General features: G+C 38.1%; 1 protein-coding gene across 11 annotated transcripts in view; it reads left to right on the forward strand.

The window, feature by feature from the left end:
* USP54 (ubiquitin specific peptidase 54) overlaps positions 1-13407 on the forward strand; it is a 134167-nt gene that overhangs the window by 62710 nt on the left and 58050 nt on the right. For 3 of the 11 annotated variants that reach the window (XM_045783169.2, XM_045783167.2, XM_045783170.2), the window contains exon 2: positions 11942-12516. In XM_045783169.2, coding sequence (XP_045639125.2) covers positions 12370-12516 — 147 coding nt within the window. In that variant the 5' untranslated portion in view covers positions 11942-12369. Of the gene's footprint in view, positions 1-4649; positions 12517-13407 lie in introns of those variants that run through there. The other 8 variants (XM_087863032.1, XM_087863031.1, XM_087863025.1 and 5 more) reach the window with 8 other exon arrangements.

A 13407-nucleotide genomic window follows, 5' to 3' on the forward strand; every position in this document is an offset into this window, starting at 1 on the left:
CCAGGAGCTATGTAGTAATGATGATTAAATAAGTATAAAGAAAATTAAAGTTTAAATAAATACAAGTATTTATGTTTAGATATTCTATTTCTTCATGATTCAGTCTTGGTAGGTTGTATATTTCTGGGAATTTATCCAGGTCTTCTAGGTTATCCAATTTGTTGGCATATATTTTTTCACAGTAGTTTCTTTTCTTTCTTTTTTTTTTTTAATTTAAAAATAACTTGATTTTTTTTCTTCCAAATTTTTATTTAAATTCCAGTTAGTTAACATAGTGTAATATTGGTTTCAGGTGTAGAATTTAGTGACTCATCACTTACATACCCAGTGCACATCACAGCAAGTGTAGTCCTTAATCCCTATCTCCTGTTTGATGCATCCACCCCCCCCCCCCGGCCTCTAGTAACCCTCAGGTTGTTCTCTATAGTTAAGAATCTTCACAGTACTTTGTTTGCCTGTTTGTTTGTTTCTTTTTTAAAGATTTATTAGAGAATGAAGAGGGGTGGGGGGAACGGAGGGAGAGGGACAAGCAGACTCTGTGCTAAGCCCAGAGCCCAATGTGGGGCTCAATCCCATGACCCTGAGCCAAAATCAAGACTCAGATGCGTAGCCAACTGAGCGACCCAAGTACCCCAGAGGATGAATTTTTTTTTTTTTTAATTTTTAACATATAATGTATTATTTGTTTCAGGGGTACAGGTCTGTGATTCATCAGTCTTACACAATACACAGCGCTCCCCACAACACATACCCTCCCCAATGTCTATCAATCAGCCACCCCATCCCTCCCACCCCTCTTCACTCCAGCAAGCATCAGTTTGTTTCCTGAGATTGAGTCTCTTATGGTTTGCCTCCCTCTCTGGTTTCGTCTTGTTTCATTTTATCCTCTCTTACCGTATGATCCTCTGCCTTGTTTCTCAAATTCCACCTATAAGTGAGATCATATGATAATTGTCTTTCTCTGATTGACTTATTTCGCTTAGCATAATACCCTCTAGTTCCATCCACGTCGTTGCAAATGGCAAGATTTTTTGATGGCTGCATAATATTCCGTTGTGTGTGTGTGTGTGTGTGTGTGTGTGTACATATATATACCACATCTATGTGTATGTGTGTGTGTACACACACACATACACACCCCATATCTTCTTATCCATTCATCTGTCGATGGACATCTGGGCTCTTTCCATAGTTTGGCTATTGTGGACATTGCCGCTATAAACATTAGGGTGCAGGTGCCCCTTTGGATCACTACATTTGTATCTTTGGGGTAAATACCCAGTAGTGCAATTGCTGGGTCCTAGGGTAGCTCTATTTTCAACTTTTTGAGGAACCTCCATACTGTTTTCCAGAGTGGCTGCACCAGCTTACACTCCCACCAACAGTGTAGGAGGGTACCCCTTTCTCTGCATCCTCGCCAACATCTGTGGTTTCCTGACTTGTTAATTTTAGCCATTCTGACTGGTGTGAAGTGATATCTCATTGTGTTTTTTTTTTTTTTAAAGATTTTATTTATTTATTTGACAGAGAGAGACAGCCAGCGAGAGAGGGAACACAAGCAGGGGGAGTGGGAGAGGAAGAAGCAGGCTCTTAGTGGAGGAGCCTGATGTGGGGCTCCAACCGAGAACGCTGGGATCACGCCCTGAGCCGAAGGCAGATGCTTAACCACTGTGTTACCCAGGCGCCCCTCATTGTGGTTTTGGTTTGTATTTCCCTGATGCCAAGTGATGTTGAGCACTTTTTCCTGTGTCTGTTGGCCATTTGGATGTCATCTTTGCAGAAATGTCTGTTCATGTCTTCTGCTCATTTTTTGATTGGATTATTTTTTCCTTGAGTGTTGCGTTTGTTAAGTTCTTCATAGATTTTGAATACTAGCTCTTTATCTGATATGTCATTTGCAAATATCTTCTCCCATTCTGTTGGTTGTCTTTTGGTTTTGTTGACTGTTTCCTTTGCTGTGCAAAAGCTTTTTATCTTGATGAAGTCCCAATAGTTCATTTTTGCCCTTGCTTCCCTTGCCTTTGGCGATGTGCCTAGGAAGAAGTTGCTGCGGCAGAATTGGAAGAGGTTGCTGCCTGTGTTCTCCTCAAGGATTTTGATGGATTCCTGTCTCACTTTAGGTCTTTCATCCATTTTGAGTCTATTTTTGTGTATGGTGTAAGGAAATGGTCGAGTTTCATTCTTCTGCATGTGGCTGTCCATTTTTTCCCACACCATTTGTTGAAGAGACTGTCTTTTTTCCATTGGGTATTATTTTCCTGCTTTGTCAAAGATTCGTTGACTATAGAGTTGAGAGTCCATTTCTGAGTTCTCTATTCTGTTCCATTGTTATATGTCTGTTTTTGTGCCAGTACCATACTGTCTTGATGATTACAGCTTTGTAATAGAGCTTGAAGTCCGGAATTGTGATGCCACCAGCTTCGGTTTTCTTTTTCAGCATTCCTCTGGCTATTCAGGGTCTTTCTGGTTCCATACAAGTTTTAGGATTATTTGTTCCGTTTTTGTGAAAAAAAAGTTGATGGTATTTTGATAGGGATTGCATTGAATCTGTAGATTGCCCTAGGTAGCATATACATTTTCACAATATTCCAATCCATGAGCATGGAACGTTTTTCCATTTCTTTGTGTATGCCTCAATTTCTTTCATGAGTATTCTATAATTTTCTGAGCATAGGTCCTTTGCCTCTTTGGTTAGATTTATTCCTAGTTATCTTGTGGTTTTTGGTGCAGTTATAAATGGGATCGATTCCTTAATTTCTCTTTCTTCTGTCTCGTTGATGTGTAGAAATGCAACTGATTTCTGTGTATTGATTTTATATCCTGCCACTTACTGAATTCCTGTATGAGTTCTAGCAGTTTTGGGGTGGAGTCTTTTGGGTTTTTGGTCGTCTGCAAAGAGTGGGAGTTTGACTTCTTCTTTGCCAATTTGGATGTCTTTTATTTCTTTCTGTTGTCTGATTGTTGAGGCTAGGACTTCTAGTACTATGTTGAACAGCAGTGATGATGGTGGACATCCCTGCTGTGTTCCTGACCTTAGGGGAAAAGCTCTCAGTTTCTCCCCATTGAGAATGATACTTGCTGTGGGTTTTTCATAGATAGCTTTTATGATACTGAGGTATGTACCCTCTAACCCTACACTGTGGAGAGTTTTAATCAAGAAAGGATGCTGTACTTTGTCAAATGCTTTTTCTGCTCTATTGAGAGGATCATATTTTTGTTGTCCTTTCTTTTATTAATGTTGTATATCACATTGACTGATTTGTGGATGTTGAACCAACCTTGCAGCCCAGGAATAAATCCCATTTGGTCGTGGTGAATAATCCTTTTAATGTACTGTTGGATCCTATTGGCTTGTATTTTGGTGAGAATTTTTGCATCCATGTTCATCAGGGATATTGGTCTGTAATTCTCCTTTTTGGTGGGGTCTTTTTTTGATTTTGGGATCCAGGTAATGCTGGCCTCATAAATGAGTTTGGAAGTTTTCCTTCCATTTCTATTTTTTGGAACCATTTCAGAAGAATAGGTATTAATTCCTCTTTAAATGTTTGGTATAATTCCCCTGGGAAGCCATCTGGCCCTGGGCTCTTGTTTGTTGGGAGATTTTTGATTAGTGCTTCCATTTCCTTGCTGGTGATGGGTCTATTCAGGTTTTCTATTTCTTCCTGGTTCAGTTTTGGTAGTTTATACATCTTTAGGAATGCATCCATTTCTTCCAGATTGTCTAACTTGTTGGCATATAGTTGTTCATAATATGTTCTTGTAATTGTTTGTATTTCTTTGGTGTTGGTTGTGATCTCTCCTCTTTCATTCATGATTTTATTTATTTGGGTCCTTTCTCTTTTCTTTTTGTTAAGTCTAGCCAGGGGTTCATCAATCTTACTAATTCTTTCAAAGAACCATCCCCCAGTTTCGTTGATCTGTTCTACTGTTCTTTTGGTTTCTATTTCATTGATCTCTGCTCTGATCTTTATTATTTCTCTTCTCCTCCTGGGTTTAGGCTTTATTTGCTGTTCTTTCTCCAGGTCCTTTAGGTGTAGGGTTAGGTTGTGTTTTTGAGACCTTTCTTATTTCTTGAGAAAGGCTCGTATTGCTATATACTTCCCTCTCAGGTTGTATGCCAGAGATTTTGAACAGTTGTGTTTTCATTTTCATTTGTTTCCATGAATTTTTTAAAATTCTTCTTTAATTTCCTTGTTGACCTTCATTCTTTAGTAGGATGCTCTTTAACCTCCATGTATTTGAGTTCTTTCCAACTTCCCTCTTGTGATTGAGTTCGAGTTTCAAAGCATTGTGGTCCAAAAATATGCAGGGAATGATATCAATCTTTTGGTACTGGTTGAGACTTGTGCTCATCACAGCAGGTGCACTCCTTAATCCCCATCACCTGTTTGATGCACCCACCCTCCTCCACCTCCCCCCTAGTTTGTTCTCTGTAGTCAGAGTCTTCACAGTAGTTTGTTTGCTTTTCTCTTTTTCTTTTTTTTATAATAATTTTTTATTATATTATGTTAGACACCATACAATACATCCCTAGTTTCTTTTTTTTTTTAAGATTTTATTTTTAAATTATTTCTACACCCAACGTGGGGCTCAAACTTACAATCTTTTTTTTTTTTTTAAGATTTTATTTATTTGTTTGAGAGAGAGAGAGAGATAGTGAGAGACAGCATGAGTGGGGTGGAGGGGCAGAGAGGGGCAGAGAGCAAGGGAGAAGCAGGCTTCCTGTTGAGCAGGGAGCCCCATACAGGATTCGATCCTAGGACCCTGAGATTATGACCTGAGCCAAAGGCAGACACTTAACGACTGAGCCACCCAGGCACCCTCTAACTTACAATCTTGAGATTAGGAGTCACGTGCTTCACTGAGCCAGCCAGGTGCCCCTTCACAGTAGTTTCTTATGATTCTTAGTATTTCTGTGTTATTGTAACATTTCTTTCATTTCTGATTTTATTGGTCTTCTTTCTTTCTTAGTCTAGCTAAAGATTTGTCAATTTTGTTTATCTTTTCAAAAATCCAACTCTTCATTTTATTTATCTTTTCTATTCTCTTTCTGGTAAGTGTTAATTAACTTGATTATGGGAGTTCTTTGACAGTATATACATATAGCAAATCATCACGTTGTACACTTCATTATATACTACATTACAATTTTATTTTCAATTATACCTTAGTAAAACTGTAAAAATTTAGGAACAAGCTTATTTGGCTCCTCAGAGTCTATTCAGCAGTAGTAAAATATAGGTCACTATAACTTTTTCAGAGTTGAGAGCAACACAATAATAAAATTCTTATATGCTTTTTCTCCTCCTTCCACCTTTGACTGATTACTCCATAGTTTTAGCACTTGGCTGGAAATTCATAAATGTGGGTAAAAATGATGATACATTTTCTGTAGAGTTTGTGAATAAATAGCTGCCAAGTAGCCTGCTATCTCTAAATTTGTTGTAAGTCTAGGACCGTTCTTTGCAGAATGCTGTGAGTCCTTTGGTTGTTGCTGTTGGGGCGAAGTCAGAGAGGAGTACTAGGTAATAGGCTATGAATCAGTTTTAATTTAAATTCGAATACATTTGTACATAAAGCATAGTTGCCATTATCAGGTGGTGGTGGTTTTTAATTATCATCTAATAGACATAACACCTAAGCAAGATCTGTGTTTCTTTTTATTTTTTTATTTAAAAATTTTTAAAAAAAGATTTTATTTATTTCAGAGAGCACAGAGCGTGTGCGAGAGAGCACGAGCTGGGGGAGGAGAAGGGGTAGAGGGAGAAGCAGACTCCCTCTTAAGCAGAGAGCCTGACAGTGGGCTCGATTCCAGGATGCTCGGATCATGACCTGAGCTGAAGACAGATGCTTAACAGACTGAGCTACCCAGGTGGCCCTCTGTATTTTTTTTTTTTTTTGAAGATTTTATTTGAGAGAGAGAGAGAGAAGGTGCGCAAGCAGGGGGAAGGGCAGAGGGAGAGGGAGAAGCCGACTCTCACTGAGCAGGGAGCCCGACAACGCAGGGCTCTATCCCAGGACCCTGAGATCATGACCTGAGCTGAAGGGAGACGCTTAACCGACTGAGCTCCCCAGGTGCCCTGAGAAATACTAATTTTCAAAAGTAATTATATAATGAATTGGAATGGCAAGTGACTGTAGGCTAGCAAGACTTCTTCTATGTAATAATCTAAATGGGAAGTAATTGTGATATAAACTAGGTGATGACAGTGGAAGTGAAAAAGAAGGATCAATATAAGAGATTTTGAAGGGATAATTGATAAGACTTTGTGACATGGAATAGGGAAGGGGGGGATGGATAAGAAGGAGTCCGAGACTACAGAGGCTTTGAGCCTGGGTAATTGGAAATGCCATTAGTTTAAAAAAAAAAAAATGAAAGAATCAGAGGAGGCACTATTTTTTTTTTTGGAGGGGGGAGGAGGTGATTTCACATTTGGACATGTTGAATTTATGAAAGTGGGACAATGTGCAAATATTTGGTAATTTCGTTTTAGAGTTCATGAGATTTGTCAGATCAGAAGTGTGGTTGAAGTTCTGAAAGCAGGGGATGAGAATACCGTGGTTTGAACTATAGAGATGAGCAAGAAGTTCTGGTTTAAACTTTGAGGAATGCGCTCTTTTAAGAAAGCAACAAGGAGAGGAAGAAATGAACTACCAGCATAGTAGGAGAACCAGTGTTCTGGTTTGTCATTTCATTTTATATTTTTTAAGATTTTATTTTTTTTTGAGAGAGAGCGAGAGCATGCTTGTGCACAAGCAGCAGGAGGGGCAGGGGGAGAGGGAGAAGCAGGCTCCCCACTGAGCAGGGAGCCCAGTGCAGTGCTCAATCCCAGGACCCCGGGATCATGACCTGAGCCGAAGGCAGACACTTAACCCGCTGAGCCACCCAGGCGCCCCTGTCATTTCATTTTATTTATTCTTTCTCTTATTAATGCATTAATTTAATTTCTTATTAATGCATTTTGTTTATTCTTTTTCTTATTAATGCATCCAATGAATCCAGGATCATGTAGCATCCAGTCAGCCCATGTTAGGTGCTGAGAAAAATTAAGAAGAATGAGGCCTGTGGAAAACCCAGTAGGTTTTGCAATTAGGAGATTTCTTTAGATGGTGATATTTCATCAAGTAGAATTGTGGTGGTGGTGGAGTAAAGGATCAATACCATGTCCTGAAGAGATTGATGGTGAGCATAAAGAGGTAGCAGTTGTAAATTATTAATTATAGAGACATTTAATAGTGAAAGGTCCAAAAAAATTTAGGACAGTAGGCATAGGAGTTAATAAATTCAGGGTGGTCTTTGTTGTTGCTGTTTTTGTTTTTAAAGAATACGGGATATCTGTGTGTGGATGTCTTTAAAGGGAAAAAACTCCTGAAGAAGAAATGTTTGAAAGGTAATGGTAATAATAGCAATCATTTATACAGTAATTAGTGTATGCTAGACATTGAATTAGCACTTTGCATAAATTAACTAATTTTAATTCTTATAATAACAAGATAATATAGATGTAGTTGGGAATTATTGACATATAGAATTGAGGTAATTGCCTGTTGATTTATCAGGGCAATATAGTTTTTTTTTTTTTTTAAGATTTTATTTATTATTTATGTGAGAGAGGACAGATTGAGATAGTGAGAGAGAGCTCGAGCAGGGAGGAGAGGGAGAAGCAGGCTTCCCGCTGAGCAGGGAGCCCATCGCGGGGCTTGGTCCCAGGACCTGGGAATCATGACCCTAGCCAAAGACTGACGGCCTAACCAACCGAGCCACCCAGATGCCCCAGCAATATAATTTCTTGAATAAATTATAAGTAAATAGCTATATAGAATAATAGAAACTAGATATGTGAGCAACTTTCCTGGTTAACTGTTTGGATATCTCAGTGTAGTGCAGTTTGACTTGCTGATATTCTCGTTACTTTTGACATTAATCACTTGTAATGGGGCTACTGTTGCTTCATTAGAAACTGAGATACTGGGCACCTGGATGGCTCAGCCGTTAAGTATCTGCCTTTGGCTCAGGTCATGATCCCGGGGTCCTGGGATTGAGCCCTGCATTGGGCTCCCTGATTGGCGGGAAGCCTGCTTCTCCCTCTCCCAGTCCCCTTGCTTGTGTTCCCTCTCTCACTGTCTCTGTCTGTCAAATAAATAAAAAAAAAAAAAAAAAAAGAAAGAAACTGAGTACTCATCATGGTTTTTCCATTTGAATCATTGATCAATTGGACATGGTCATTCTTTGTAGACCTTCTAAAATGTTACCCTGTTCCTTGTAATAGGCTCAACTATTTGACTTTTTACAAATAGAAAGTTAAACTTTGTATTTTAAAAATAACTCTTAAAAATAATAATTTTAAAATTCAAATGTTTCCCAAGCACGTAAATTGTTCTGACATGTCACTTGTCCTATATGAGGCCTATTGTTCTTTTCTACAAATAGAAGACTTATTCCTGGTGACTTATGACTTTCTAGTATCCTGAGGTCCCCAAACCAAAATTTACTTTAATACTTTTAGGCATTGCAGTTTACTCATTCAGTGGAACTCATTATTCATCCTTTGTTTTGAAAACTTGCTAGTACTTTGGCATGCCTATTACTAAATCTCAACCAGTGTATAAAATAGGTTTTGTGCCATCGTTTTACAGACCTCGAAAACAAAGCTCAGGACACTTAAGTAGTTAGGATTATACAAAGTAGTGAAAATGTGGAAACCGAACCCATGTCTTCTAACTCCAAGTCTAGTCCTGGTCCCATTTGTATATTATAATTACTCAACATCACTTACTCTTTTTTTTTTTTTTTAAAGATTTTATTTATTTATTCGACAGAGAGAGAGACAGCCAGCGAGAGAGGGAACACAAGCAGGGGAAGTGGGAGAGGAAGAAGCAGGCTCATAGCGGAGGAGCCTGATGTGGGGCTCGATCCCGGATCGCCAGGATCACGCCCTGAGCCGAAGGCAGACGCCTAACCGCTGTGCCACCCAGGCGCCCCTCAACATCACTTACTCTTAGAACAGCTAGACATTATACTGTATTTTGAACTCTCCTTTTCATAGAAATAGCATTAAAGCTTTATTCCATTTTATTTTACCCTCATATCTATACTTTTTTGTATTTATCTTTCTCTTTTTTTTCTCTTTTTCTCCTTTTTCTTTTTTTTAAATTTTAGTTTGGGTTTGCTCATATCATCTGGCATGGTTATTATCTACCAGCTTAATGATTTTGGTCATTTTTGCATTGAATCATGAATATTACATACATTACAAAGTAATTTCTACATAATTTTAAATTCTCTTTTTTTTTTTGCAGGTATCAGTTCTCTTTCAACTTAAAAAAATGATTTAAAACTTACAGTGAAGTTACAAGAAATGGTACAAAGAATTCCCATATCCCCTTCAGCCACCTTTACCTGTTATCGACATTATTGCTATATTTGCTGTACCATTTTCCCTTTCTCTCCATATTTACAAATATACACACCCATATATATATATATATATTTTTTTTCCTTCTGAACCATTTCAGAGTAAGTTGTAGACAGTTTGCTCTTTTACCTCTAAATACTTGAATATTGCTTAAGAAGTTCTTTTCTTTTTAAAAATAGGTTGTTAGATTGATGTAGGTAAAACTCGTAATTGACTTTCTCATATATCTGTAGTAGATGGTACAGTAGAAGGAATATATTGTTTGGTGCTGGACCTACAATTTAAGTGAAATACTTTGGATCATTTGTTACTGCCTCTCTTGGCCTTGTTCTTTCTGGCTCTCACCTCTAGTTTCTGACACACCTAGAGCAAGTGTGAGAGCTTATTTGCCTTACCCTGCATAATGCTGCCATTTAGAGCCTGAGTATCTTTTTTTTTCTGTGACTGCTTTTTTTTTTTCTCTCTGCTCCCTGAACTCAGGGGTGTGTATCGTAGGGCAGGCTGAGTTTCAGTAAGCTCCTAATGTGGATACTGGAAACCCCACCTGTCTGCCAAGTCCTTTTGGCTGTGAGCAAAGTGGAGGCTTGGTACTTGTCATTTCTTTACAGCAGTTGAGCTGAAGGAATGCTGCATGGCTGGTTGAAGTTGCTTAGTAGCTCTGAGTGGAGTGTGTATAAGGGTGTGTATAGAGAGTTGAGGGTCTTTTCATCTGTGTGGGAGATACGGGATCCTTTCTGGTGCCATGCTAATCATCAGGGAGTATTTATTGTGTTCTCCTTATGACCAGCACTGTGATAGGAGCTTTTGGAATAGTTTAATAAAATACATAATTAAGTCACAGATTTATAATAGTTAAAAAATTCTAGTTCTTTCACTTACTAGTTGATTTGGGCAAGTTAATATCTTTAAGTCTCACTCTGCTCTTCTGTAAAATGGAACTATTAACACCTCATAATAGGGCGATTGTAAAGAATAAAGAATATAAATGTAGTGTTTAGTATTTGTCTGACACTAGTTAGTATTTCATTTCATACAGACATTCGGGATATATGACTGATACCATATAAAACAAAAGAGTAATAAAAACAAATAGAGGATAATAGGACACTACAGTGTATAGTCAAATACTTTAATTGTGACACGTAGATTATAAATAGTCTGGGAATTTAGAGAAGGGAAAGAACGGTCTTGTGCAACCATTTAATGTTCCTGTGCCTCAGTTTTTCCACTGGATATACTGGGTAGTGCTAGGTGATCTCTTAGAGAATGATTAAGATGCTTAACATTTTTGCTTTTTTAGGTGGTTCATATGATGATGGGAAGTAAGGAAGGGAGAAGCTTGGGGAACTGTTGGAAACCAAATTCAACACTTACCATTATTAATTTTTTCCTTATATGGACATGGCAGCATTATAGGAAAGCTTAAAGCTGGAGATAGAAGTATTTCCTTCCAGTAGAGGTGTTTGCTTTGGTATTTCTCCTCTGTTGCCTCACTGGCATTTTAATTAGTTGAAAACTAATGTTGGTCAAGGGATGGCCTCTGATTGTGAGTGCCTCAGATTTAATCTGAGGATTAAGTTATTTGTAACCCAAATTATCTCTCTGATCCTCTGGAAAAAATAAAATATACAAACAAACAGGGTAGGAGAAGATTTAGTTCTTTTGTATTTGATGTTATGGACATAGGGCTTACTTGCCTTGAGTGTTTCCTGGAGATGGGACATCTTTCCTCAGAACAGAGTTCAGACTGATAACTTGGCCTTGCCAGCTTTAAACAGGCTTTCATAGCCATGAACATGTAAACACCTTTAAAATTTTCTTTATTCACAACATCTAACAGAAACTGTTCCAATTCTTAATTTGTTATATGTTTACCTGGTAATATTTTTGTTAGTCTGATTTTGGAAAGTTTGTATTTGGTTTTGGTTTTTGTCCTGATCAACTTCTAGAAAATTTCAGAGACGTTTCCTATGAAAGTAAATCTGCTCACACCTTTTTTTTCTCCCCCCTCTTTGGCTTTAGTGTTTCTCCTTTTTGTTGTTGTTAAGGTTTTGGGGGGTTTTTTGTTGGTGTTGTTGGTTTTTTGGGTGTTTTTTTTTTTTTTTTTTTGGTCATTGTTTGCCAAGGTTTCAAGTTTATAGTGAGAGGTGAGGCAACGTTGATCTTGGCAGAACAGCACAAAGCCAGTAGAGTCATTAAGTGACGCAAGCTTTTAGTTGTTTTTTTTTTTTTTTCTTTTTGTTAAAGCTCTCTGGCAGAGCTGGCTATTCTAGTCACAGAGGAAAGAAGAGAAGAGACTTTCTGAAATTCTGGATAGAATGATAGAAAATCTTTGGGGCATATTAAAAAAAGAGCAACAGCAATAAGAATAAAACCCCCATATAATTCAAATTTCTTACCTTTGTGGATTCTGTGTCAGTTGCTCAGAACTTGACTGTTTACTTCAGACGATGATGGGACAAGGAATAGAGAAGGTGAGGAGGGTTGCATTGGATTCTTGCTTATCTGTCTGCCTCTCATTCCAGTTGGAAAAAATCTTCAGTCTACAAGAAGCATCATCAACAAGTCTAAGGAATATATCCTACCGTGATCCTGGATTCTGTTGGAGTTGAGGACTACAGCCACTTCACCACTATTTTATGGAGGCAATTCAAGAAAAATAGAAGGACACAATATCTAAGGATTTCTCTGTTCGTGTTAGTACTATGCCATGCTAAATTTTGGGCATTGTTTGGAACAAGTCAGGGACGGCTCTGTCATGTGGATCTAAGAAGATATCTGAGTTCCTTAAGCTACATAGATGGTGTTTGGAAGGTTGTAAACTCAAAATATTTCAATATAAATTCATTGAATTCTGGATACTTTTTTACAAGTCAGGACTTCAACAGACAGAAACTCTCTCCCAAAAAGATACAAAGTCTTTTCTGAGTTTTCAAGCTAAATGTGAATAATAATGTCTTGGAAAAGAAACTATTTTTCAGGGGGCCGTGGTAGTGTCCAAGGGATGTTTGCACCTCGAAGCTCAACCTCCATAGCTCCCAGCAAAGGCCTCAGCAATGAGCCAGGACAAAACAGCTGCTTCCTCAACAGTGCCCTGCAGGTAAGGGCAATTTCTTTCTTTCTGGTGAACCTTGACTTTTAGTTGCTGAGGCTGTGTTTCCAGTAACTTTTAAATATATTCCTTGATGGTCTCTGTTTGAGGTCAGCAGCCTGAGATCATTTTAAAATTTATCTGTGTGATCTTAGGCAAGTCACTTACCTCTTTGAGTCTCAATTACCTCATTCGTAGGAAAAAGGGATTAATAATGATACTAGAAATAATAACTGTAACTACTACTACTTAGCTGCCTGAAGGGGAAAGTCCATGGACTAAGATGATCTTAATACTTGTTTATTGACTTTCTTTTTGCTTCCTGTTTTTCTTTTTGAGACCAAAATGTATCACCCTACTTGCTTTTCTCTAGTAAAGAAAACAAAGTTCTTAAAAAAAAAAAAAAAAGAAAAGAAAACAAAGTTCTTCCCACAAGTCAAAGACTTTCAGTTATATTACTCTCGTCTTCAGTAGAAGGCTCTTAGCATTCAGGCTCTTAGTAGAATGGAGTCCAGTCTTTGTGCATTTCTTCATCTCCTTCCTCTGAGCTCTCCTGTAGTGGTTCATGATTGGTGTCTGGTCAGATATGCTTGAACAAAGGTAGTGGAAAGTGGTGTGATTATCTACTCTAGATTTTCCCTTTTGGTGTTGGTTGCCACACTAGTGATTTTAGAATCCCAAAGCTTCTTGTCTGCCTGCCTGCTTTGCCTTGTCATGCCCATAGAATATTAAGTTCATCCCTTTTGGCCTAACTTTCAAGTAATTACTTTCTCCTCTTTTCTCCTCCTCAGAATAAAAGTAAATGAAATTTGCCACTCAAGATAATTATGCTTGGGTAAAATACTAGTGTTATTGCTTCAGGTGTAAAGAGAAAAGAAGTTGCTATGAGAGAAGAAAAGA

Source organism: Ursus americanus, chromosome 6 (assembly GCF_024610735.1).
Source record: "Ursus americanus isolate L20-20 chromosome 6, mUrsAme1.1.p, whole genome shotgun sequence".
NCBI classification, from domain to species: Eukaryota; Metazoa; Chordata; class Mammalia; order Carnivora; family Ursidae; genus Ursus; species Ursus americanus.